The 27610-nt window shown below is 43.8% G+C and overlaps 1 protein-coding gene across 1 annotated transcript in view; it reads right to left on the bottom strand.

Annotated features, from left to right (window-relative positions):
• SMURF1 (SMAD specific E3 ubiquitin protein ligase 1) overlaps nt 1–27610 on the bottom strand; it is a 2072011-nt gene that overhangs the window by 1381132 nt on the left and 663269 nt on the right. The window contains exon 5 of the mRNA XM_044089363.1: nt 1545–1610. Within this exon, the coding sequence (XP_043945298.1) occupies nt 1545–1610 (66 nt within the window). The remainder of the gene's footprint in view (nt 1–1544; nt 1611–27610) is intronic.

Below are 27610 nucleotides of genomic sequence, written 5' to 3'. Positions count from 1 at the left end.
GTTCGCCATCAACTTCTCTGAAGTGCAGGCCAACACAGAAGGTTTTTGGCTAAATAAGTTCATAGACGAGTGCAAACTGGGAGACATAATAGAATCACCTAATGATGTAGACATTCTACAAAAGGGCCTCACAGAGACAGATGCTTGGTGTCAAAGTCATGGCCTCAAGCTCAATGCCAAGAAGTGCACTGTCATCCCCTTTCAGAAAAACTCAGTACCCATGAACTACCACATAGGCAGTAGCTCATTAAACACTGAAAGTGTGATAAGAGACCTCGGGACACAGATGGACATTAGTCTCTCCTTTGATAACCACTCACCACAGTAGTCAGGAAATCCTTCTACATGGCACACCTCATCACAAAAGGGTTCTCCTCTAGAAAAAAGGAGATCATTGTTCCTCTCTACTCATCCCTCGTCAGACCCATTATAGAATACAATGCCCTGTTTGGCATGTATCTCACAAGACACCGACATTTGGAAAGGCCACAGAAATACCTCACTCCTCACTAAGAGGATTACCAGCCTCAAACAGATGCCATACGCAGACAGTCTCAAAAAACTCCAGCTCTACTCCGTTGCATATTGCCTACTCAGAGGTGATCTCTGCCTAACATACAAAGCTATGTCAAACCCAGAGCTATTGGACATGCTACAGAAAGAAATTCCAATCTCTCCGAACCACACACTCCAGAGACCTAAATCTTGTCACCACAATAAACAGAACATGCTTGAGGGATAGAGTACTGTCCCAGAGACTTCCCATAATCTGGAACAAACTACCCATTCATGTCAAGCAAAGCTCCTCATTGACACTCTAAGAAAAATCTTGATGACTGGATGGGAAATAGAATATTCACCCAGGGGATCACTTCTGTGGCACTGCTTGACAGGGGCACAGGAAAATAACTTTCTTGGGTGACGAAAGCCAGGGAACCTTTTTGGCTAGGCTTATATAGGCCACAGGGCCGAAAGCCTTGTACCTACCTATGAACCTATGAATACTCCATGATGCATTTCCCAGGGTTTCTTCCAGAGCTAAACTTCCCAACAAAAATGGAGGCCCACAGAAATACACACCTGTTAGCCATAGCTGAGCCATGTTCTAGGAGGCTCAGTAGGCTGCAAACCTTCCTCTAGGATTTAATTGTACTAACCATTCTTCCAAGCATAAGTGTACAGAAAACTTCAATCCAACCTCAAGACACCAAAGAGGAGCTATTTAAGAACCATCAAAAGGAAAACAAATTTAGGATTTTGTTTACAGACAATAGCAAGGATCACAATCTACAATATGCAAACAGAAGAACAAGTGTAAAAGATAATACTCTCATATGTGGTAAATATGTGATGTCTTAATACTTGTTGCCACTGGTGCAAATCCACCCATGAGCAAAAACACTTCCAGAAAATTATACCAAGTGCTGACTGCTGAAGAAGATGAATACAATTAAAGGACCTATAATGGGTAGTCTTCCATGTTAGTTCAGTTATTTCTAAACAGTAAATAACAGCATGCAAGAGTTAAATATATTTCTTCTTACCTACTACTTGACCTCGTACTGCAACATTGTCTGTGGCGCTGAGTTTGCATAGATCTAAACGCTGATCTGTCAATCAAAAATAATGAATTTATAAGGAAAAGTGCAAACAAATAACTTCATGCTATAAAAAATGCTTCCAACTCAAGCTTTTTTCCTTAAATCTTTTTACTTTAAAGATCAAACTATACAAAAATGATGCATTTTAGCATAACGTTAAATTTGGATATGCAGGTCTATCCTTGTCAGTTAAAAGGACTAAAGCTGCAGCATCTGAAATATTCCCAGGTTATTAGAACCACTTTTACCTATAATATTTTGTCAACTAGCTTCCTCACTAGATCTGTTATGTCAGGGTAAAGTAAATCAGAAGTTAAGAAAATACACATTCTCAGTTAAATGCCTCTAGATGATGTCTACTCGGAGGACAAGGGAAGGATGGTGGATATAATGAGGATGGACCTGGTCATCCTCATCTAGATCCAATGTTAAGTATGCAATTTTCACATTTGAGCTGAGGAACTTGATACTCCTCAACCAACAGAGCCCCAAGCTTACGCTCCTGAGCAATCACCATCCTAGGAGCATACCCCAGACAACTATGGCCATGAAGGAAGACATAAATTTAGACATACTAATAAGCTTATATAGCCTGACTCCAGAAGACTTGCTCTTGATGCAAGTGACTTACTCCACTGTAAAGGCCTATCTATAAAGCAGGCTTACACTAGGCAGTAAGTCACTTAGACAGCAATTCTTTTAGAATCTGCCCCATACTGTCTTGCAAAATTATTCAAATAAGCCCACATACATACAACAAATACCACTTTCCAAAGATGGATTTCTGAAAAAAGTTAGACAAGTGATCACCTAGTTTTTTGACTTCTGTATGAAGAGCTCACCTGTTTAATTTAAATTCTATCATGTGAAATATAATAATCATCCAACCATTAGGGCAAGGCAATTTTAGAAAATTTAGAGCCCAGAGCCCAGGTTCTTTTTTAAAAAAAGTGATGAAAATGAGTAAATTATTTCTGACAAATTTGTTCTGTCCAAATAAACTCTAAGCTGCTTTTTGGCAGCCAAGCAACACAACAAGTATTCACCTCTGTTGAGATAATCAGGTAAGATGATGGGAAGGTTAACAGACTGATCAAGATTTCACAGATGCAAACTTGGATATAAAATAACAGATCAGCTCAGAAAGACACTAACCTTACGGAACAACAAGTATGCAGGATGGACAAAGCTAAAGGATCCTTTATAAATGGCTGAATATATAAAAGTTTACAGAGAAAAGCCTTGCAAGATTTCAAGGAAGCCAGTAATGGCGAGTTAGAATACGGGAAAGTTTGAAACTGTTGCAAGGTATGGGCTACCCTGGCAGGGTTAACCCAAATGTGATAACTGCAACAGTGAAACACAAAGAACATTGGCATTACTGTATGTATATAACTACCGTATCTACTCATTCCATCGATTAAAGATGACAGATGGGTCATAATCCTTAGCTACTTAGGTGGCATCAAGACAAGGGACTCTCAAAGATGATGGCTCCAAAGGGAGCCCTGGATTTTGAAGTCAAATCTAGTTTGCAATGCTTAGAAAAGAAAATATACGTATTGTGGGCCAAGTTGCTGCACGGCAAATGTCATTAACAGAGAATTTCTTGAAGAAGGCTGTAAAGTAGCCACAGAACATGTTGAGTGAGCTGTAGGTCTTCATGACATTTTTTATGACTGGTACAAAGGTGATGCAGTCAGACAACCATGTAGATAACATTATCTAGTCACTTTCTTTCCCAGTTTAATGGGTGAAAAACATACAAAAGCACATGCCCTTCCTAAATACTTTGGAGTAATGCAAGTAGAATTTCAACTGTCTGTGAACGTCTAGGGTGTGGAGAGTTTACACTCTCTTGTTGGAATAATTAGGAAAACACACAGGAAGATGGATAGTTTCGTTTAAGTTAAATTCAGACACCACTTTAGAAAAGAAGGATGGATTTGTTCTGAGAAAGACACTGCTATGAAAAAATCAGACATGGACAAAGTACAGAAAGGGCATGCAACTCAAAGATATTCTCTAGCTGAAGTGATGGCAAGGAGGAAGACAGCGGCCCACAAAAGGAAAGTACAATTTTGTACCTACCATAAATGTAGATGTTCGAGTGTTCACCCTGCTGCAGTCATCACACTTGGGTTATCCTGCCGTCAGGCGGTCCCACAGTCGGCCAGAGTTCCAAAGTCTTGGTCCCGCGTCGATTGCTGTCGCTTCTTCCCTGACGTCAGTGCGCCAGGGGTATATAAGAGACATCCGATGCCATTTTCTTCAGTTTTTCTTGCCCCAGATGTCAGGTGCCCCCAATAGGTAGGCAATACATATTGCTATATAAAAATATACATATAAAAATTAAACAATACCTTCATTCACAAGCAAATACATCACAGAGGTTGTATAGGATAGAAAGGCATAGATAAGTCTAGGTAGTTCAGAGGGGATGGAGGGAGGGTAACCTGGACTGCAGCAGGGTGAACATGTGAACATCTACATTTATATAGTATTGTGTTATTTTCATTCAAAACGAGAAACACAGTACACACTCAGAACTTTAATTAAACATAAAAAGTGCATTTAACATAAAACATAAACATAAATTATTCATTTTATTTAACATTTAATCCTAAAAATCCTATTTATAAAAGTTCTTTTAAAGTCAGCTGAGTGATACTGTGTTTCCTTTCTCGGAGAGATTGGAGTATTCAGTTGAATGGCTTTCTCAACATCTACATTTATGGTAGGTACAAAACTGTACTATGTTCATCGTGTTACCCTGCTGCAGTCATCACACTTTGGTTGAATCCCAAAGCTAAGGATGGGTGGTGAAGTTAAACAGGATTAGAAGAAGCTAGTAGGCCCTGCAAAACTGCAGTGGCAAAACCAGCTCTAGTCTTAGAATATAGAGGCAAGTGATAGTATTTGGTGAAGGTGTGCACTGAACTCCAAGTTGCAGCTTCGAGAATATCCTTGGTTGGCACCCCCCTGAGAAAGGCTGCTGATGTAGCTGTAGCCCTGGTGGAGTGAGACCTAATGTTAGCAGGTACCGGTTTCCCATGATGCGTGTAGCAGAAACGTATGCAATGTCCTATCCATTTTGAAATGGTCTGTTTTGAGATAGCTTTTCCTTGTGATCCTGCAGCATAGGCTACAAAGAGCTGGTCAGATTTTCTGAAAGCCTTAGTTTTAGCCAAGTAGTAACGTAATTGCCTGTGAATGTCCAAAGAGTGCAGGAGTCTTTCTCCTTTGTTCTAGGGGTTTGGGAAAAAAGTGGGCAAATGAATTATTTGGTTTAGGGCCACACTGGATATCACCTTTGGCATAAAGGAAGGGTTAGTTCATAGAGAGACTCTGTCGATGAAAAATGAGGAAAGGCTCCACTGCCATTAGTGCTTGTAGCTCTGAGACTCTTCTAGCTGAAGTTATTGCTAGCAGCAGGGCAGTTTTCCGTGAAAGAAATTTTAAATCTGCTGAAAAAGCTGGTTCAAAGGGCGGCAGAGTAAGCTTTTCCAGAACAAAGTTGAGATCCCAAGTAGGTGTTGGTGCTCTCCTGGGTGGTCTTATGTTCTTAGTCCCTCTGAGGTACTGTCTTAGGAGTGGATGTGAAAATAAAGGAGGATCCGTGTAGTAATGGGCTGAAATTGCTCAGGCGTGGATCTTAATAGATGAAAAGGAAAGTCCTTTGTGCAACATCTCAGTTAAATATTGTAGAATCTGAGGAATGTTTGGATCAAGGGAATTTTGGCCTTTAGCCTGGTTCCTAGCGCAAAATCTTTTCCATTTGTCTGAATAGGTTTTCCTGGTGCTAGGACTCCTGGCCTCCAGAATGACATCCATAACAGCTTTGGATAGAGGTGTTGGCTGGTTGTTTAGGTAATTTGCCATGCAGCCAGGTTTAAAGTCTTGAGCTGGCTGTGTAGAATCTGATTGTCTTGCTGGGTGAGCAGGTGAGGAATTTGTGGTAAAATCCATGGTGGGCCGTGGGCCATGTTCCTTAGAATTGGATAGCAGTGCTGGCGTGGCCAGTCTGGTGCAAGGAGTATCATTTGTGGCCTCTAATCTGACTTTCAGCAGTACCTTTGCTAGAAGAGGCAGCGGAGGAAAGGCAGACACTGTTAATGTTTTCCAACTGAATGAGAGGGCGTCCACTTTCCAAGCTTGTGGGTGGAATAACCTTGTGCAAAATTTTTGAAGTTGGTAGTTTTGGGGGTTGGCAAACAGATCTATGTCTGGGCATCCCCATTTTTGAGTTATCATTGCAAATACTTGTGGATCTACTTTGCACTCATGGGGATCCATGATGTTTCTGCTTAGGTCGTCTGCCAATGTGTTTTTCTTTCCTGGCAGGAATTGTGCTTGTAGTTGAACTTGGTAAGACAGTGCTGTGTTCCACAAGGTCAATGCTTGCCTGCATAGGGGGTAGGAATGTGTGCCCCCTTGCTTGTTTATGTACCACATTACTGTGGTATTGTCCGTCATTATTATTAGTTGTCCTGGGTGTAAGAGGTCCTTGAAGGCTGTTAGGGCATTCTGTACTGCCAGCATTTAGTTTTGATTGATATGCAGATGCCTTTGATCTGTAGTCCATTTGCCCTGAAAGCACTGTCCTGCCATGTGTGCTCCCCAGGCATAGTCCGATGCATCTGTTGTTAAAGTTTGCCTGGCTGTGGGTAAGGTGAAAGGCTGGGCCTTGTTGAGGTGACATGCCTGTGCCCACCATAGAAACTCCTGTTGAAGGCAGGGAATGAGTGATATCATTGTTTCTAAGCTGTGGCTGTGCTGAGTCCATATACTTTTCAGGTACCATTGTAATTTCCTCATATGCAGTTTTGCAAATGGTATTAGTAGTATGCAAGATGCCATGAATCCCAAGGCCTGCAGAATTTTTCTTGCAGGGCATTGGGTCTTTGTTGCCATTATTTTGAAGTATTGAGTCAGCTGTTGTTGCTTGTCTGGCGTGAGATAAGCCATCTGGGCCGTTGTATTCAAGCTGGCACCCAGGAATATTAGGTTTTGTGAGGGCACTAGTTTTGATTTCTTTTCGTTTACTGTGTACCCTAGGCAATTTAGAAGGTGTTTGACAAATGCCAGATGCTTTAAAAGAATGTCCTTGCTTTCTGCCTGAATAAGGCAGTCGTCCAGGTATGGGTATATTTGAATTCCTCTTTGTCTGCAGTATGCAATTACTGGTGCCAGGCATTTTGTGAAGACCCTAGGTGCAGTAGATAAGCCAAAGGGCAGTGCAGAGAATTGATACTGGGTTGAACCTGCAATGAAGCGGAGGTATCTTCTGCAATTTTGTCTACTAGGGACATGCATGTATGCCTCCTTGAGATCCAACGTTACTAGCCAAGCCTTCTTGCCCAGCATGGGAAGAAGCTGCTGTAGTGTTAGCATCTTGAATTTTGGTACTTGCAGATAGGTGTTCAGAATTGAAAGATCCGGAATGGGTCTCCATGCTTTGTCCTTTCTGGGGACTAGAAAGAGTCTTGAGTAAAATCCTTGTCCTTGCTCCTGTGTAGGTACCTGTTGAATGGCTCTCATGTCCATGAGAGCTGTAATTTGTTTTTGTGCTTCTGCTCATTGATTCGGTGGCAGGTTTGGCATTCCTTTTATCCTTGCCAAGGTATGAAAGTGGAATCTGTATCCTTGTGAGACAATGTTTAGGACCCATTTGTCTTTTGTGATGATGTGCCAGTTGTCTGCAAAACGTGCTAATTTTCCTCCCAAGGGAGCTGCCAAGAGGGATTTGCTTGGGAATTTGAGGGTTGACTCATTGTGTTTGTCTTCTGCTAGCTTGGGGGCCTGTCTTCTCCTCCCTTCTGGGTAGTAGTACCCCATTAGCGAGGTTTGTAAGGGCCTTGGGACTGACCTCTGCCCCTTGTGCATCTGTATTTGCCCCTCTGTGATCTGTCAGAAGCTGGAAAGGACCATTTTTTTGTTGGCCAATTTCTGCTGAAACGAGGGGGTTGTACCTGTAAAAAATCCTTGACCGTCTGCATAGACTTTGCCTTATCCTCCCATCTTCTTTAAAATCTCTTCTGCTTTGACTTCAAATAAAACATCCTGCTGTAAAGGTGCATCCAATAATTTTGCTTTAACATGATAAGGTAGGGTTTTGTTCTTTTAACCAAGCATGTCTACGTATGACAGACCCAGTAACTGCTGCTCTACATGAAGCTTCCAATGAATCAAATCCACATTGTAAAGTATGTTTGCCCACTTGTTCAGCTGCATGCAACAGATCCTGCATTTCCTTGAATTCAGGCTGTTAAGAAAGTGTGCTCATTTTTTGTTTTAATTGAGACATTACGAATTGCTGATATTTCAGCATGTGAAACTGACAATTTAATGCTCTCATAGCCAGAGTAGCTGAGGTGTATATCTTCTTTCCCCATCTATCTAGGGCTCTGGAATCCCTTTCAGAGGGTACAGGATTTTTAGCCATAGAAGCTTTAGCACCTTTGGGACCCTGGGAAATTGTTTCTGGATCAGCCACAGGGCTTTTATAAAGGAATTTGTGTGAGTCAGGTACTCGGTAGTATCTGTCTGATTTGGCTGGAGCAGGCGGTAGAGAGTCTGGATTTAGACTAGACTAAGTAAACATCATCCACGATGTCTAAAACTGGAGGGATAGCAAGTGGTCTGTGCTGGGGTAGTAAAAGGAACTCTCGGAGCCTTTTCTTTGAATCAGAGTAGTCCTGTCCTTCCCAGTGGAAATGTTCCCTCATGGTGTGTAAAGTTTCCCCAAAGGAGTAGTCTTCAGGGGGAGATGCTGAGGGAATAGATTCTTCAGCATCAGAGTCTTCATAAGGGGGAAAAGTGTAATCCTGTTCCTCAGAAGAAGCCGAGGAAATTGAAACCTGGTCAGAGGAAGCATAATCCTCCTCTTGTCTTGGTCTTTTATCTGGAGGGGGATGGGAACCCCTGATTAGGGTAATCAAATCTTCAGCCATCTTAAGCATCTGTTTCTTAGGCATGGGGCCTTGAACTGTAGACTGATGTACAGTCTTTTGGTTTTAATGGAGTTTTAAGCTTAGCATAAGATTTAATGGTGAGTGAAGTCGGTCTGAAAACACCTTCTGCAACCGAAGGTGTTTCTACTGCACCGGGATCCCCTTCTGCTCCGGTGTCGGAAGGGCCTAATGAAGATGGCTGCGATGGCCTAGTACACTCCGCTTGGGAATTCGCAGCTGTCTGGGGTTCCAATTCTGCGGTCGTCTGGGGCTGCGTAGGCGCCTCACTGAAAACCGGAGAACCGGCAACAGCCCCAGCAGAGGCCTCAGAGTCTGGCTTGGTCCTAGGCTGCCTGTCCTTATCCTTGCATTTTTTATGCATGCCGGTCGTCGGCTGCTCCGACGGCATGATATAATTAAATTTCCTACCAAAGTAATGTCATGCAAAGTCAAAACGGCGTTTGATAGTACGTTTATTAAACCTAGCACAAAACCGACAACCTGTGACATCGTGGTCTGGGCCTAGGCAAGGAATACAATAAGAATGGAAGTCCTTATGAGGTATTTGCTTCCCACAAGAAATGCAATTGTTAACTTTTTCTGACATCGGACTGAGGCAAGAAAAGGTTCCTCAATGGGGTACTTAGCTTTATTAAAGACTTCGGACTGAAATTTTTCGTAAATCTCAGGTGTCGGCCGACCGGCACTTGCAAACTACTTCTGTTTCGGGCACCGCACGGCAAGAAAGACTGAAGAAAATGGCGTCGGAGGCCTCTTGTATACCCCTGGCGCACTGACGTCAGGGAAGAAGCGACAGCAACCGACGCCGGACCAAGACTTTGGAACTCTGGCCGACTGCGGGACCGCCTGACAGCAGGATAACCCAAGTGTGATGACTGCAGCAAGGTAACATGATGAACATCTTTAAGGCAATGGAGGAAGCTGGTTCAAAGAGCGGTGGTGTTAAAACTTTAAACACAAAATTTAGATCTCGAGGAGAAGTAGGCTGTCTCACTGGGGACCTTAAGAATAAGATCTCCCCCAAGAAAGCTTTATAAAGTCTATGTGATACCAGAGATCGGAAGTCTGCCTGTAGAAAAAAACTGAAGTCAGCTGGACTTCAATGGCTGAAAAAGTAGCCACTGCATCAAATAATATATACAAAAACTGTAATACCTTAGGAATCGAAGCTTAAAAAGGGTTTATTCCATGAGAAGTAGTCCAGACAGCAAAACACTTCCATTTACTAAGAGTTTTAGAATCTTTGACTCATTGAGTAATGTCACAAGCAGAGTGCATGACCATTACTGGAACTAGAGAAAGGAAGCAGTTAGCCTTAGGTTCTGAAGATCCAGGCTATGCTTCCCAGATGGGCAAGACAGCAGATCAGTGCTGGATCAAGAAACCAGAGTGTTTTTTGCAGTGTGGCTTTAGCACAGGGAACCAAATTTCTCTAGAACAGAATGGAGCAATGAAGGTAACAGTTGCTCTGCATAAGTATGGGTATCACAAGTACAGGTGGTTAAGCATAAAGGATCCTAGAAGGCCAAAGTTTGACTAGAGTCACTCTTTCAGGGTCTGCCCATCTTGCTGGATCAAGGCAAAGTCAGTCCCTTGTCTTGATGCTTGCTGCATTTGGTGTTGGCCAGGATGTAAAAAGATCAGAGCACAGCTGACCCCCAAAGGTTGGAAAATTATCTGAGCCACCACTGGACTGAGAAAGAACTGATAAGGCATTAGAATAACTTGCTGAGCCTGTCTGAAAGGGAACTGATTTCCCAGAAATATGCATTGTTGCCAGAAAGCAGTGCAAGTTCACCATACACTGCCACATGCTCACTGCTTCACAACATAAGGAATAGGACACAGTTTTTCTTTACTTGTTGATGTATCATACAACCATCATGTTGTCGGCCTGAATGGAAATCACATCAAGACAGAGGTGCTCTTGAAGCACCCACAGCTTTAGGAGGACATCTCTCTCATCACAAAGAAGTTGATGGAAAGATTCACTTCAAACTCCAAACACCTTGGACCATCTTCCACTGAAAATGCACCCACCCACCCAATGGAGAGGTGTCCATGGTGACTACTGCCTCTGGAGGAAGTACAAACAATCTTCCTGCAAGGACAACTGAAGGAAGAAATCATCCAATGTAAATGTTCTCTACAACTGCTGGTCAGAATGATCGGGGAAGTGAGGTTGTGTGTTAACAGAGACCACTGAACCCACAGCAATCATTGTGACATTCATGTGGCAACTGGCAAACTGGACCATTAGACTATAGAATTCCACAAGGTCTAGAGCCTGGAGGACCAGATGTGCCAAAAAAGTGCCTGGATTGCATTGTGTAAAACATGGACTGGGGGCACAGAGACTATACAGTAAACTGTGTCCAGATGGCAGCCTATAAATTGGATTATTTGGGTGGGCTCTAGTTTTTAATTTTCGTTAGTGACTGAGCTTCCCAAGGACAGATGAAGCCAGAGAAGGTAATTCATGGCCTTCAAGGATTCTTCCACTGTAGCAGCCAGAAACCAATCATCCAAATACTGAAACACTCTGGCTGCCTGAAGCTGCAGATGAGTTGTGAGTATGGCCATGCACTTGGTAAACACCCAAGGGCTGTGGGAGACAAGGGCAGGGCTCTGAACTGATAATCACTGGCTCCTAGTCAGAAGCAAAGGAACTTCCTGGAGATAAAAACACTCTTGATGTGGAAACTGGAGCATATTCCAGTCTTTTACCTGAAGACACGAAGAATCAGCTGCACCATGACCATTCTAAAGAGTGTCTTTTTGTGCGTGCACTACAAAAGGTGTTGAGGTGACTTAGGTCAAACTAGTCTGTAGTCCTTAATCTTTTTATAACAAAACTCAAGTGGTACCCAGATCCTATCTGATCTGTTGGGGTCCTCTGGACAGCCCTCTCCTCTAGGGAGGATAGATCATACCACTTGGCTACTTTTAGCTGATGTGGTGGCACACCTGGAAGTGATCATGGTGATTTTTTTGAGGGAAGAGGGTACGTAATAACCTTTGGCTACTACCCCTCTTCACCTAGGAATCCTGTGTGATAGATCATCATCCATGCAGGGAAGTGGAGGGATAAATGACCCGACTGCCTACAGAGGAGAGCACTCAGGTAGCCCTCCAAGGACACAACTGTTGCTGGTCACAAAATGTCTCATGATATCCCTGAGTTTGAGTACTTCCATGACCTTTGGGTTGGTGTCCATTAAAGGGGCCACTTTTGCCTACATCAACCTTATCAGAAGTTGAGTCAAAAGGTGAATGCTTAGATTTCTAGAAGTACGATTTTGATCCCTTTCGGTTCTGACTGCAAGGTGTCTGCAGATTCTAAAAGCGTTCTCAGATGGCAGAAAGTGTCTTGCTTTCCTCTCACGTTTCTGTATGTGTTCCTTAAGTGCTGGACCAAATAAAGTTGCCATCATATGGGGCGTTGGTAAAGGATGCCCTGAAATTGTCCACAGAACCTTACAAGTCTATAACCTCATGTGTCTGCTGTTGTAAGAAACTCCTATTGCACAGCTTATGAACAAAGGGATTGTGTCTACATCTAGGGATGTCATTGTCCCCCTTTACTCTGCCCTCATGAGGGCAATGATTGAATATAATGCCCCTCTGGCATGTACCTGTCCAGACACAAGCAACAACTGGATTATCCACAGAGATGCATTGCTAAAAGGATACAATGCCTACTCAACATGTCCTACATGGACCAGCTCAAAGCCCTATCACTATATTCGGTATCTACAGACAAAAGAGGGGACCTGTGTCTGGCATACAAGGCATCATCTGATCCATTACTAATCAATTTTACTGCACATCAGCAAGTCAAACGGCATCAGAAATACTCTGTCTAGGGATCTAAACCTCTTCTGCAACATCAACAGAACAATTTGGAGGAACAGGTATATTAAGCAGAGGATACCACTGCTGTGGAACAGACTCCCCATCCACATAAAATAAAATTCATCCCTGTCCATTTTAAAGAGCTACTTAGATCTATGGATAAGAAGCAGAAAATTTACCCTAGGACTGTCCTCTGTACTACTAATGGAAAGAGGCAGCTCCTAAATGCTTTACTCCATATGTATGGGTCTCCTCCAATTATCTGTGGAACATCAGTTATTCTTATTACGGGGATGGACAAGGACAATAACAAAATGTGATAGGTTATTTCCAACACAAAAAAGGAAACTGCCTAATCTTAAAATGCCCCACAAGGGTAGCTAGCCTAGTACTTACCTATGAACCTATAAGTAGAACTAGGCAAGAAGACTCATACAAAAGCCAGGCTGTTCTATTGCATTTATGTGTGAGCTGCATGAAGATGTTTGTAGTGTTATAGATCGTATTTAATGTGGTTTGCAGCTGTTTCCTAGAATCTAGTGTGGGAGGTCTGTTCAGAGAGTCTAATTCTTATATGGCTAGGTCCCGTCTGATATCTGTTCATGTGGGTGGCATAATTCAGGGCCCTAAATGCAGAATGTCTAAACTATGCACGCACTTCCCTAATCTAGCCATCACCAGAGACTCCCTGTTGGGCAGGTGGACTGTGGCTGTATCCTTAAGACCGCTTTCTTGGTAGTGACCGACAATAATGAAATCCACCAGGGGACTCTCTGCCCATTCTTTTCTGTCCTTAGGTGGATTCAGAGTTTTGTCTGGTTTGCTACGTATGCTCTTGCAGGAATCAAGCCCTTTCCATGACTTCCTGATGGACAAGTCAATGAGACCATCTGCCAGAGGATGCACCCAAGTAGAGGATGTTGATCCATAGGCCTGAAACAGGACTGCATCATCCAGAAAGGGAAAGATCTGTGGACCAGTTACCATTCTGGTGCATTAGCTCCATGACCTCACCAAAGGTAATGTTCTCAGGGGGGAAGACTGAAGGGATCCAGCTCTAACTCAGAGTTAGTGTCCGACGTAAAAGACTCCTCCAGGAAATCCAAGTGCCACCTTTTCCACATCATATTCCCTGGAACATTAGCTGGAGGTTGTCAGTGTCTTCAGAAGATTATGTTGGCACCTAGGCTGACCTTTTGAGACCTAAGGTTCGACTCAGACCTGCAGATGCACGAATGGGCTGAAAAGCAACAGGTGTGTCCAGTGATGGTGCAAACATGAAATCTGTGAATCATATCTTGATGAGAAAAATGCATCTTCCCTATAACTTCAAAAGCAGATCTGACATCCTCCAAGTCCAAGGATCCCTGTCTAGCTCAGATGCCATCATCATGAATAAGGAATAGCTCCAGCCAAAGGCAAGAGTCCTGAACCAAGACAGAGACAGAGTAGAAGGCCTCAAGGAAGGGCTCAGCCAGATGACTCAAAGACCTTGGACCCAGACACTAACATAAGTGTCATCATACGTGGCTCTGACAATGGTATGGAATACTCAGTGTCGAGATGACACGACAAAGGCCAGCTCATGCCAAGAACTGCAGAGTTAAATGGGATGGATCCAAAGGCTCCAACACATAGGCAGGAGCATCATTTGGCAATAAAAGAACATACTGCAGCATAGATAACTGCTCCAAAGCCACTGGCACCAAGATATGGGCCAGGGAACTAGCAAAAGTGGGGGACCTGTTCTCTCCATCATCAACCCCAAAGGGCAAGCAGGACATCCATTTCTACATGCCTGTTTAGACACTTTCAAAGGCAAGACAAAGCCTCATCATGGGCTGCTTTCTCTCATATTTATCTTCTTTTTCTCACATTTTTCCCGAGTTTTGACTAATCCTACGTTTTCCTGGGCTTCCCTCAGATTCAGAAGGAAGGCTCTTTCTTCAGTATGAACTTATTCTTTCTATTCAAGAGAGCTCTTTATCTGGAGTCTCTTGCTCAAAAAACACTCCACACTGAAATTCTCTAAGAATAGACATGCCGTGGCCATGGGGGGGGGGATCTTGTAGCCACATTACAAAGATTTGTTTTAAACTTTTCTCCCTTTTCTCTTTGACATCCATAACTGTGCAGTAAGAAAAGGGAGGACACACAAAACACAGTAGCACAAAATATTTTCTAGTAAGAGAGAGAGAGAGAGACACACACAGGAGCGCTAATGGACTACATTAAAGAATAGGCCTCAACTACAAAAGGCATTGATGAAGAGAAGCCACACAATGTACAATTTAAAGCTTTAAAGTTAAAAGTCTGAGAGCTTCAAAAATGGAAAAATAAATGATGCCAGTACCTTCAGAGTCTTAGGAGAAAGAATATCTAAAATGGAAAGTGACGGAATGAAATTTTTATAAAACACTTAGCTGAGCAGACAGAGACCACATCCGAATGTGACGGTGGCAAAAGTTCTGAGGGGAAGCTAGCTTAGTCAGGACAGATGCATTGTGGGAGGGAAACTGTGAGGAGCTTTAAGGCTGGAGCACTCTCTTTGCTGGCTATGATTAGACAAGTGGCCCGAAGACCCATCAGTTTGATCACATTGGAAATTCTCGTACATCAGAGTGTTGCTGAGGATAAAGGCTGCAGGGAGCAGAAGTGGCTGAAAAGAGGCTAAAGACCGTTTTCTATGATATAGTTCAGATCACACAGTAGTGAGACTTCTTTACTTGGAGATCTAAAATGCAAAACCTTTTTAGAAACTGTTTTACAGAAGGTTTATAGTACAAATTGGGGTCCACAGTATGACAAACTACTCCAGCAAAACCGTGCAATATTATGGTGGAAAAAAAAAAGGCCAGCCTTGAAAAGGCATGGCAGCTAAAATAGGACAAGTGCAACTTGTGCATTATTTGAGTCTATGATCTCTGGATATACAGAAAGAGAAACATTTCCACTCGTCTAATCATTATCTTGTGTGTTTTCCTACATAGCTTCACAATACTTAGCATGTCCTCTAAATAAATGTGCCTGGTTGGGATTAGGGAAAAAACATCCATGCCTTCAGTCATAGGGTGTAAAAAAAAAAAAAAGCCCTAAGCCCTGTTGCTTAGAGACAGAAAGTACAGTTTTGTACCTACCATAAATGTAGATGTTCGAGTGCTAATACAGCTGCAGTAATCACAGATGGGTTTTCAGCCGTCAGGCGGTCCCTCGGTCGGCCGAATTCCAAAGTCTTGGTCCGGCGTCGGTTGTCGTCGCTTACTCTTCTGACGTCAGTAAGGCCAGAGTATACAAGACACAGCCGACGCCATGTTCTTCAGTCTTTCTTGCCCCAGATGTCAGGTGCCCCCAAAAGGAAGGCAATACATAAATAAGGCTTATCTACATATGCAGGCAATGCAATGTAATGCCAAATCAGTGTAAGCAAGCAAATAAAACATAGCAGGATAACCCAGTCAGGTGGTATGAAGAGGTTGTTAGGCCCCATGCCTTTACCAAGTGGGGAAGGAGGGAGGGAAACCTGTACTGCAGCTGTATTAGCACTCTAACATCTACATTTATGGTAGGTACAAAACTGTACTATGTTCATCGTGCATACAGCTGCAGTAATCACAAATGGGTAGAGTCCCAAAGCTATGCATATAGGGTGGTAGGTACTATGAGGAACTGGGTTGAGCCAGAATGCCCTGCAAAACAGCAGTGGCAAAGCCTGCTCTTGTTCTGGAGTATAAGGGTAGGTGGTAGTGTTTTGTGAAGGTATGTACAGAACTCCAAGTGGCTGCCTCCAAAATATCCTTAGTAGGAACGCCTCTGAGGAAGGCTGTAGAGGTGGCTGTGGCCCTGGTGGAGTGAGATCTGATACCAGTAGGGACAGATTTCCCATGATAGGAATAACAAAACTGTATGCAGTGGCCAATCCACTTGGAAATGGCCTGTTTGGTAACTGGTTTCCCTTGAGCCCCTACGGCATAGGACACAAAAAGTTGTACTGATTTCCTGAAGGACTTTGTTCTGTCCAAATAATAACGTAGCTGCCTATGGATGTCTAAAGTGTGAAGCAGCCTCTCCCCTTTGTTTTGAGGGTTAGGATAAAAGGTAGGTAGGTGTATGGCTTGATTTAAGGCTACCCTGGATACCACTTTTGGCATAAAAGATGGGTTGGTACGAAGGGAAACCCTGTCCTGATGGAAGATGAGGAAGGGCTGCACCGCCATGAGGGCCTGTAGTTCAGAAACCCTACGAGCTGAAGTGATGGCCAGAAGGAAAGCTGTTTTCCAGGACAAATGTTGCAGATCTGTTGAGGCAGCAGGTTCAAAGGGAGGCAATGTTAATTTTTCTAGTATGTAATTAAGGTCCCAGGCTGGTATTGGTTGCTTCCTTGGAGGTCTTATATTCTTAGCCCCTCTGAGGAACTGTCGTAAGAGTGGGTGAGAGAATAAAGGAGGATCCGTGTTGAATTCTGCAGAAATGGCTGAGGCATGTATTTTTATGGAAGAAAATGAAAGTCCACTGTTCAGCAGTTCAGCTAGGTACTGTAAAACCTGAGGCAAGTTCAATTTTCTAGGGTCCTGGCCTCTTTTCTCATTCCAACAGCAAAACCACTTCCATTTTGCAGAGTAAGCTTTTCTAGTAGATGGTCTTCTGGCCTCCAAAATGACATCCTGCACCTCCTTGGAGAGTAGGGACTGTTGTGGTGTCAAGGAATTTTCCATGCAGCGAGGTTGAGTGTTTTCAGCTGACTGCGAAGAGTTTTGTAGCTGTTCTGAGTCAGTAGGAGAGGCATTAGAGGCAGGGACCAGGGAGGAGTATGTGTTAGGCTCCTCAGGAGTGGATACCAGTGTTGCCTTGGCCAATCTGGAGCAATCAGTATCATCCTCGGTTTGTCTGTTCTTGCTTTCAAAAGCACCTTAGGCAGAAGGGGCAGAGGTGGGAATGCATAAACTGTCCATGCTGTCCAACTGAATGAAAGGGCGTCCACTTTCCAGGCCTTTGGATGAAAGGTCCTTGAACAAAACTTTTTCAGTTGATGGTTCCCGTGGGAGGCAAAAAGATCTATGTCTGGCCTCCCCCACGCTTAGATTATCTCTGTAAACACCTGAGGATGTAACTTCCATTCGTGTGGATCTGTCATATTTCTGCTTAGAGTGTCTGCCAGTGTGTTTTCCAGTCCTGGCAAGTACTGTGCTTGAAGTTTGATTTGTCTTTCCAGAGCCAAGTTCCAAAGAGTCATGGCTAGTCTGCACAAGGGGTATGAATGTGTTCCTCCTTGTTTGTTTATGTACCACATTACTGTGGTGTTGTCTGTTCTTATCAGTAATTGTCCTGGATGCAGGAAGTCCTTGAAAGCTGTAATTGCATTTATCACTGCTAGCATTTCTTTTTGATTGATGTGAAGGTGCTTTTCCTTTTGGGACCATCTGCCCTGAATGCACCTGTCCTTCATGTGCGCCCCCCAGGCGTAATCTGAGGCGTCTGTGGTTATGACTTGTTTTGCTTGAGGCTTGCAGAATGGAAGGCCTGTGTTTATTTGACATGCTTGGGCCCACCATAGAAATTCCTTTTGCAAACATGGAATTATTGGTATAATTGCTTCCAAACTGTGACTGTGTTGAGACCATAGATTTTTTAGGTACCACTGAAGTTTCCTCATATGCAGCTTTGCACATGGGATTAGAAGAATGCAAGATGCCATGAATTCCAGAGCCTGCAGGATTTTCCTTGCAGTAAGCCTGGAACTTTTTGCTAGTGTTTTGAAGTACTGAGATAGTTGCCCTTGTTTTTCTGGCATAAGATATGCCATCTGGGTGTTTGTGTCCAAGTCGGCACCCAGGAAGGTTATTTTCTGAGATGGTGTTAGTCTTGATTTCTCCTTGTTGGTGGTATATCCCAGAGAAAGCAGTAACCGTGTCACATAAGCCAGATGTTCCAGTAGTATGTGTTTGCTGTCCGCTTGGATCAGGCAGTCGTCCAGATAAGGGTAAATTTGTATCCCTTGAAGTCTGCAGTAGGCAATCACTGATGCCAGGCACTTTGTGAATACTCTGGGCGCAGTAGATAAGCCAAAGGGCAATGCAGAGAATTGATAGTGGATTGAACCTGCAAGAAATCTGAGGTATCTTCTGCAGCTTTGTCTGATTGGGACATGCAGGTATGCCTCCTTGAGGTCCAATGTTACCAGCCAAAACTCCTTGCCCAGCATGGGAAGAAGTTGCTGTAATGTGAGCATCTTGAATTTTGGCACGAGTAGGAATGTGTTTAGGATGGATAAGTCCAAAATGGGTCTCCAGATGGTTCCTTTTCTTGGTACCAGAAAAAGTCTTGAATAAAAACCTTGACCTTGTTGGAGTGTAGGTACCTTTTGTATAGCTCTCATGTTTAGGAGCTTTGAAATTTGCAGTTGTGTCTCTGCCCTTTGATTTTGTGGCAGGTTTGGCATGCCTCTCATTTTTGGAAGAGTGTGAAATTGAAATTTGTAGCCTCTGTTTATAATGTCCAGTATCCATTTGTCTGTTGTGACAATATGCCAATTGCTTGCAAATAATGCTAGTTTCCCTCCCAAAGGTGCTGTCAGCTGAGACTTGCTTGGCATGGAAATGAGGGAGTCATTGGGTTTGCTTCCTGTATTGTTGTGCACTGTCTTAACCACCTCTTGGTGCTGGAGATTGCCATTGTCTGCCTCTATGATCCTTGTGATTGCCCTCTGCCCCTTGTGCGTCTGTATCTGCCTCTTTGGGGCTTGTCAGGGGCTGGAAAGGACCAGTTTTTGGAAGGCCAATTTCTGCTAAAACGTGGTGGTTGGACCTGTAACAAAGCCTTGACAGTTTGCATAGATATGGCTTTTTCTTCCATTTTCCGTAGTATGTCCTCAGCATTAGTACCAAATAATACATCCTTTTGTAAAGGAGCATCAAGAAGTTTAGCTTTCACATGATCAGGTAAATTTTGTTCCCTAAGCCAGGCATGCCTGCAAATGACTGATCCTGTGGCAGCCGCTCTACTGGAAGCCTCTAGGGCATCATAACCACATTGTAAGGTGTGTTTACCCACTTGTTCCGCACTATGCATCATATCCTGTAACTCTTTTAAATCTGGTTGTTCAGGTTGAGACATTTTGTTCCTTAATTGTGATAACAGGTACTGTTGATATTTAATCATATGAAACTGACAGTTTAAAGCTCTCATGGCTAGGGTGGCCGAGGTATATACCCTTTTACCCCACCTTTCTAGAGATCTGGATTCCCTTTCTGCAGGGAGTGGATTCTTGGCAGTGGAGGCCTTTAATCCCTTGGGGCCTTGTGAAATGGTTTCAGGGTCAGCATTATGGCCTTTGTAGAGAAATTGGTGAGAGCTGGGTACTCTGTAATACCTATCAGGTTTTACTGGTGCAGGAGGCAGAGAATCAGGGTTAAGGCAAGCCTCCGAATAGACATCATCCAGTACATCCAAAACAGGGGGTATAGCCAGAGGTCTGTGCTGAGGTAACCAAAGAAATTCCCTAAGTCTTTTCTTGGAATCTGAAAAGTCTTGGCCTTCCCAATGGAAGTGTTCCCTCAAAGTGTGCAAGGTTCCAGCAAAAGAAAAATCCTCAGGAGGGATACAGAAGGAATGGACTGTTCTGCATCCGAATCCTCAAAGGGGAGTAAGAGTGTTCCTCTGCATCAGAATGTTCTGATAAAATGGATCCCTGATCAGAAGAGGGAGATTCTTCCTCCACTCTGGGTCTCTTGTCAGGAGGGGGCTGAGAACCTCTGATAAGAGTAATTAAATCCTCAGCCATTTTAAGCATCTGTTTCTTAGGCATGGGTCCAGGAGATGGGCCCTGTGCAACAGGCCTCGTGGGATGCCTGGCTGCTTTGGATTTAGTAAAAGCCTTTATTGAAAAAGAAGATGAGGGCCTAAATACACCATGGGTGGAGGTGGACCTGTCCACATTAGTAGGCTCGACATTAGCAGGGGCTTCGGTTGTAGTCTGGGAAAGGACCGAGAACCCAGCGGTCTCGGGTACAGAGAACACCGCCAAAGGAGTGTCGTCGGTAGTCAGGGACTGCAAAGGCATCTCACTGAGAACCGGACCAAGTGTAGCCTGTTTTGGCGTGGTGTCGGCGGGGACCGCGGGTCTCGCGTGTCGGTCCTTTTCCTTGCGTTTTTTGGACAAAACGGTAGTCGGAGTGTCCGACGACATCTTATAATCAAAAGCTTTACCAAAGTAGTGTTGGGCGAACTCCGCCCGACGCTTGATAGTGCATTTATTGAAGGTAGCGCAAAAGCGACAGCCCGAGACGTCGTGGTCTGGGCCCAAACAAGGTATGCAACGGGAATGGAAATCCTTATGCGGTATTTGCTTCCCACAAGAAATGCAATTATTAACTTTTTCTGGCATCGGTCTGAGGCAAGAAAAGTTTCCCCAACGGGGTACTTAGCTTTAAAGAAGACTTCGGTTCCAATTTTTTTTCGTAATTCAGGAGTTGGCCGACCGGCACTTGCGAACTGCTTCTGCTTCGGGCATCACGCGGCAAAAAAGACAGAAGAACATGGCGTCGGCTGTGTCTTATATACTCTGGCCTTACTGACGTCAGAAGAGTAAGCGACGACAACCGACACCGGACCAAGACTTTGGAATTCGGCCGACCGAGGGACCGCCTGACGGCTGAAAACCCATCTGTGATTACTGCAGCTGTATGCAAGATGAACATCACTGAGGCATTCCTTTCCCTTGCAAGGTTATACAGAAGGAAGAATTAGTGTTACCTGGACCAAAAGGGGCCTGTAACAATAGCTCTTCGCCTGTTCTCTCTCTCTCAATTTAACATCTTAATCTTCACACATTAAATTGTAAAATGGGTTCACATACATTAACAAAAAGGAAAAGTGTAATACATTTCCATTACTATTTTCGTGCAGTATACGTGCCTACTTTAACGATTTAATTTGCTCCAGCATTACATAAACTGCTTAATTACTGCTGTCTCATAAATAGTGTTCCTCCTCCTCCTGGGTTACTAACAACTTTCATTTACTTCTATGTTTTTTCCTCATCTTTTCTAAGGATCCAACCTGTAGCTCTGTCTCCTTTACAATATTCAGAACTTCTATTAAAGTTGTAGACTGACTTCACATTTTCTAGTATTTGATTTTACTGCAACCAGTAGGATTAAACTTAAGAACTTGCTAGATCTAGGCTTTACAGATACTACTACTCAACTCAAAATAATAATTTCCTTAATTATCATTTGTTCCCCCAACATTTCTTTCAAAAGTACTCCAAAGGGGGAATCTGTCATCTTGTTACATTTCCAAGAAACATGTTCCCAAATATCTTTCCCTTCCTCATCACATCAACATTTAGCTACCTACCAGAGGAAAATGCTGTGCATAAAATACCTACACAAACACTTTCATGTACAAAAAAAAAATATTCCTAAATCTTCTGGACTTTAGCATATTTGGGAGCCCTAAAGATTTCGTTCCATTTTTCCTTTGTAAATTGCCTATTCTCTTTTTCTGATCCTTTCTAACCCAACAGTTATGTAATAATTTATACACCTTGCTAGTTATCACATTTTTAATAGCATCTTTTGTTCTAGACTCACTTAAAAACTACCACTCTATCAAAGCTGTATTTTTCATTCAGCAGTTCCCCGTTGCTTCTTCTTTGGTTCATAGGTTGGTACTAGGCTATCGGTCCTAGGGCCTATACAAGCCTAGCTGTAAAAATTCCCTGGATATTTCTTCCCACAATATTTACTTCTCTGGACCCCTGTCTACAAGGGCGACTGACGTGATCCCTGGGGTGAATTTCCCATCTCCCATCCAATCGTCAAGGTTCCTTTTGAAGAGGGCCAAAGAGGCGCTCTGCTTGACATGTATGGACAGTCTATTCCAGAGTACGGGGAGTCTCTGGGTCAGGAACCTATCCCTCCAACATGCTTTGTTCATTGTGATGACAAGGTTTCGATCCCAAGAACGTGTGGCTCTGAGGGATTGGGATTTCTTTAAGCTACTGGGGTTTCTTTAAGATTATACCTCTTATCAATCCTGGATAAAGAGGGAATATTTAACCTGCAGTCCAAACTTCTGTTTAGCTGTATCCCAGTCTAATACCTTTCCTTCTGGTTATTCCCTCTCAATATCCTGTGTCCTATGCTTATTTCCACCAGTAAAGTCCAGCCACCTCCTGTATATTTTCTATACCCTTACTTCAAACATCCCTATCAGTAAAATCTCCCTTCTCCATTTCTATGCTGGTACAGTCCTCAGAATACCTTCTGCTAGTTTATGTATACAAAATTCTGTATGGCTGACTTCCCCCCAAACCTATTCTCTCCATGTCTCAATATCCTACTTGCTTGATCATCAGCCCTTTCCACTTCAACGTATAGCCTTCTGTTTGAGTTGCATACATGAGCCTTAACTGTGCAGCTTTAAGATACCCCTTCATACTGGGTAAACCTAAACAACCTTGGTTTATGGGGAGAATAAGCTTATATCACTTAACTCGTACCTTCTTCCCTCAAATAAATTTCATAAGCTCTGTCATCCACAACTTCTCTAATTAATAAAATATAAACCTCACATATATACAACACTAAAGAGCGACTGTGTGTGTCTTACTATCCATACCAAAGAGATTACAATCTCTTAATTGTTGTATCATCTTCTATTCAGTCTTTTCAGATATATCCTTAGCTGGTATGAAGTCATTGAATTCCACATACTTAAATAATTCATCATATCCTCTCCCCACAAGTATACATACTGCTAAACCAATTCATGTGTGGAAACACAGTTTAACATTATAGCTTTTGTTTTATCTTCATTTTTATCCAGAAAAGATTTGAAAATGGTCTCAGAATGCTTCACACCACCAAATATTCGTTCCAGAATTTATAAAGTACAAAATAACATCTGCAAATGAAGTCAAATTTCCTTGACTGCAGCATCAATTACACCCTTGAATCTGTGAATGTATTTTTTTTCCTAACATCTTTAAATATAAAGCAGACTAAGAAGGGAAAGTGATTATTCCTGCCTGGTTCCTCTGTTCAAACTTAACCTGTCAAAGAGAAACCCTCCCACTTTAATTCTTACTTCTGATCTTTCATATATCCTTCTTAATAACCCTATCATTCTAGTCAAGGAACACAAATGATACAACTGCCCTAATTGTCCTACTCATAAAATCCCACCAGTCTGTCAATTTTCTCTACATCATGACTCACCAGCAAAAGAGTTTAGTTTATAAGCTTTCCTCTGGATCATCATTATTCTATTAATGTTGGCAAATGTTTGTCTCCCACAAAATCACACTGATCCAGATCTATTAATTTTGGCAACAACTTTTAGCTAGCAAAGACAAATCCTTTATAAAAAGAAGTTCTGTTCTTACCATAACGTTCCATGTGAATTGTTCATCTCGCCTTTGTTCTAACACGGGTTCGGAGCCGAGTTGGCCACATCACCAGCTCAGCATCTTCGAGAAAGCTCGAGGCACAGTTCTATCCCATGAACCTCCTGTGCTAACCCTCAGATCTAGTTTGCTAACACCAGAAGAATCCCAGTAGTTACTGTGCCTTAAGCGCCTAGAAAAAACGCAACCACACTGTCTGATACTTTGTCATCAATAGAAGAGAAAAGATGCCATCCCTGATGTACACTAGGAAGCTCAAGAATAACAATATCTAGAGAAGACTGAACCAGAATGCAGTCTTACCCGTTCTTCGAGAACGCAGGACGGGGATGGAGGGGGGGAATGTAAGAACAAAGGCGAGATGAACAATTCACATGGAACGTTATGGTAAGAACATAACTTCTTTATGTGAAATTGTTCGATCTCGCCGTTTGTTCTTACACACTGGTAGCATTCCTAGCTCCTTTATCCTGGGTGGCTCACGGGAAAACATTCCTGAGAACAGTGGAACCAAACGTCGCCCTGTCTCTGGAGTTTTTTTCTAATTTGTAGTGAGCGATGAAAGTATGTGGTTTCGCCCAAGTTGCCACCGCACAAATGGTATCTAATGGCAAGCGGGCGGCATGGGCTAAGGAAGTAGCAATCGCCCTCGTAGAATGAGCCTTGGGTTTAAAGGGGAGTTGTTGCTTTGATTCTGAATATACGAAATTTATACAGTCTGGATAAAGCAACTTTTGTTACCGCCTTTCCCTTCCTTTGGTCAGCATATGATACCAACAGTTGGTCTGACTTTCTGTATTCCTTCGTCCTAAGTAAAATCTCAGCTGCCTGTGGACGTCTAATTTGTGCAGCATGTATTCCAACTTACTGGAGTGATTTTTGAAGAAGGTGGGTAGTTCAATCGATTGATTAATATTTTGGACTGAACAAATCTTTGGAAGGAAGGATGGACTGGTGCGCAATGTTACCCTATCTGGATGAAATATCATATATGGGGGCCGGACAGATAACGCTTGCAACTCTGAAACCCTCCGGGCGGAAGTGATGGCAACCAGAAAAAGTGTCTTCCACGATAAAAATTTTAGAAGGGTTGTGGCAGCTGGTTCGAATGGGGGCAACATGAGCTGTGATAACATCAGGTTAGGATTCCATGGGGCCACTGGACTACGAAAGGGGGGACGGAGGTGAAAGGTACCTTTCACAAAGGCTTTGCAAAGTCTGTGAGACATGAGGGAACTAACTCCCTGGCCAACATGAAAATTAGATATAGCCGCAAGTTGTACCCTTATCGTGGAAGTCGATGTTCCTTCATGAAAAAGTGTCGAAAGAAACTAATATCTTGTGTACTGGAGCCCCTGATGGATCTATACCCTGCTGCGAGGCCCAGTACTCAAAACATTTCCATTTGCTGTTGTATAACTTCCTTGTGGACAGCTTGTGGGAAGATACAATTATGTGTTGTACTGCAGGGGACAATAAATCTGACCTGGCTAAGATGGGAAGCTGAGCAGCCAAGCTGTCAGTTTGAGGGACTTGAGAGATGTGTGAGGAACTCCTGAGTGCGTCAACAGATCTGGCACTGGGTCCAGAATCCACGGTTCCTCCAACTGATGAGTTTGAAGGAAGGGTAACCAGATTTGTCGAGGCCAGAATGGGGCTATCAGAATTATGGTCCTTTCTAGACGTCTGGCTTTCTGCAGGAATTTGGGAATTAGTAGAACAGGGGGAAAAGCATAAAGGAGACCCGGGGTCCAATCGTGCACAAGTGCATCCCAGGGGGGGGTAGTAGGGCAAAGTAGCTTCTGCATTTGGCATTCAATGGGAATGCAAATAGGTCACAGCAAGGCTGGCCCCATCTGCGGAAAATCTTTTCCGCGACTTGAGATTTGAGGGACCACTCATGGGGCAACAGGATGGCTCTGCTCAACCTGTCCGCAATGACGTTGGATGTCCCCAGGATGTGCATTGCTATCAGAAAGCGTCCGGTAGACACAGCCCATTGCCAAATCCTGAGGGCCTCTCTGCACAATGGATAAGACCTGGTTCCTCCTCGTTTGTTTATGTACCAGACTACTGACATGTTGTCCGTCTGAACTGTCACTGTTCCCAGAGGCAAGAACTTGTGAAAGTGTTGCAACGCAAGAAACACTGCCCTCAGCTCTAGGACACTGATGTGCAGGTTGTACTCCAAGTTGGACCATTGACCTTGGACTGTTCTGCCCTGAAAAAGTCCCCCCACCCTATCAGGGAAGCGTCCATAGTTAAAGTAGCTATAGGACTGTGCAACACAAACGGTCAGCCTACTGTTAGGTCCTGACTGTGCATCCACCATAGGAGATCCCGTTTGCAGGAGTTGGTGATTACGATCTCGTGAGATAGTGGAAGCTGTAGGTACGACCACTGAGCGAATAGCATCCATTGAAGGATCCTCATGTGCATCCTGCCTAGGGGAACTACGACAAGAGCGGCTGCCATCATTCCTAGTACTCTCAAGACTTGTTGAGTAGGGACTCTCTTGCTCTGAAGAAGGATAGAAATTTGATTTCTGAGGGCTGATACTCTTAGTGGGGGGAGATTGATTCGAGCCAGGGAAGTGTCTAACTCTGCCCCTATAAATGAGATACGCTGTGAGGGCGATACGACAGATTTTCCAAAATTGATTTATGCCCAGAGAGGAGCAAAGGTTGATGGTGTAATCCCTGGCTTGCACAAGACGATACTCGGTGGTGGCGGACAGGAGCCAGTCATCTAGGTAAGGAAACACTCGGAATCCCATTTGTCTCTGGTGAGACGCTACTACTGCCATGCATTTGGTGAACACCCTGGGGGCTGAGGTGAGGCCAAAGGGCAGAGCACGAAACTGGAAGTGATTGGCTCCCAGCCGGAAGCGCAGGTGATCTCTGGACGCTCTGGCCATCTTGATACGGTAGTACGCATCTTTGAGATCTATAGAGCACATCCAGTCGCCGTCCTGTAGGAAAGGAAGGATTGACTGTAGCGTGACCATCCGGAACTTTTCCTTTTTCACGAAAGTGTTGAGTCTGCTGAGGTCCAAAATTGGCCTCCAGTCCCCTGTTTTCTTTGGAACTAAAAAGAATCTTGAGTAAGTTCCGGATCCTTTCTTTTCGAGCAGCCTTTTTATTTCTATGGCTGCCTGGTCTCGCAGACTGGGTGGAACATCTGGGAGCTTTTTGGGGGCGGGTGGAATTTTTATAAATGGAATAGTGTAGCCTCTGGTAACTATGCTTTTTACCCAGGAATCCGATGTAAGATTTAGCCAGGCCACTGGGTATAAAGCCAAACGACCCCCGACTGCCTCCAGAGTAGGATAGCTGGACATGCACTCAGGAGTGCTGAAAGGGCCTCCCAGAGAACGTATCTGTCGCCCTGATTCTGCGGACCCCCTCTGCCGCCTGGACGGCGTCTTCCATTTCTTCCCCCTCCTCTGTCTCTGGGGGGGGCATCACTCTGTGTGGGCTGGAAGGATCCCAGAGTCTTTCGGAACCACATTTTTCCGCCTCTTTGCTCTTTGGGGTATGGTCTAGATGGGGTGGAAAAACGGACCCCTACGGCAGACAGGGTCTTCCCTTCTTGCTCGCACCTACTGAGAGTCTCCTTTACTTTGGGACCAAACAGTGAGGCACCATCAAAAGGGGCGTTAGCAAAGGAAAACTTGAAGGCTTCCGCAAAGGAGCATAGGCGCAGCCAGGATAGTCTCCTCAGAGCAATTGCTGAGGCTGCCGCCCTACTCAAACCTTCGGCTGCATATGAAA

The sequence above is a fragment of the Protopterus annectens genome, chromosome 12.part0 (assembly GCF_019279795.1).
Source record: "Protopterus annectens isolate FY-2018-M chromosome 12.part0, PAN1.0, whole genome shotgun sequence".
NCBI classification, from domain to species: Eukaryota; Metazoa; Chordata; order Ceratodontiformes; family Protopteridae; genus Protopterus; species Protopterus annectens.
This window is presented reverse-complemented; position numbering and strand designations above follow the sequence as displayed.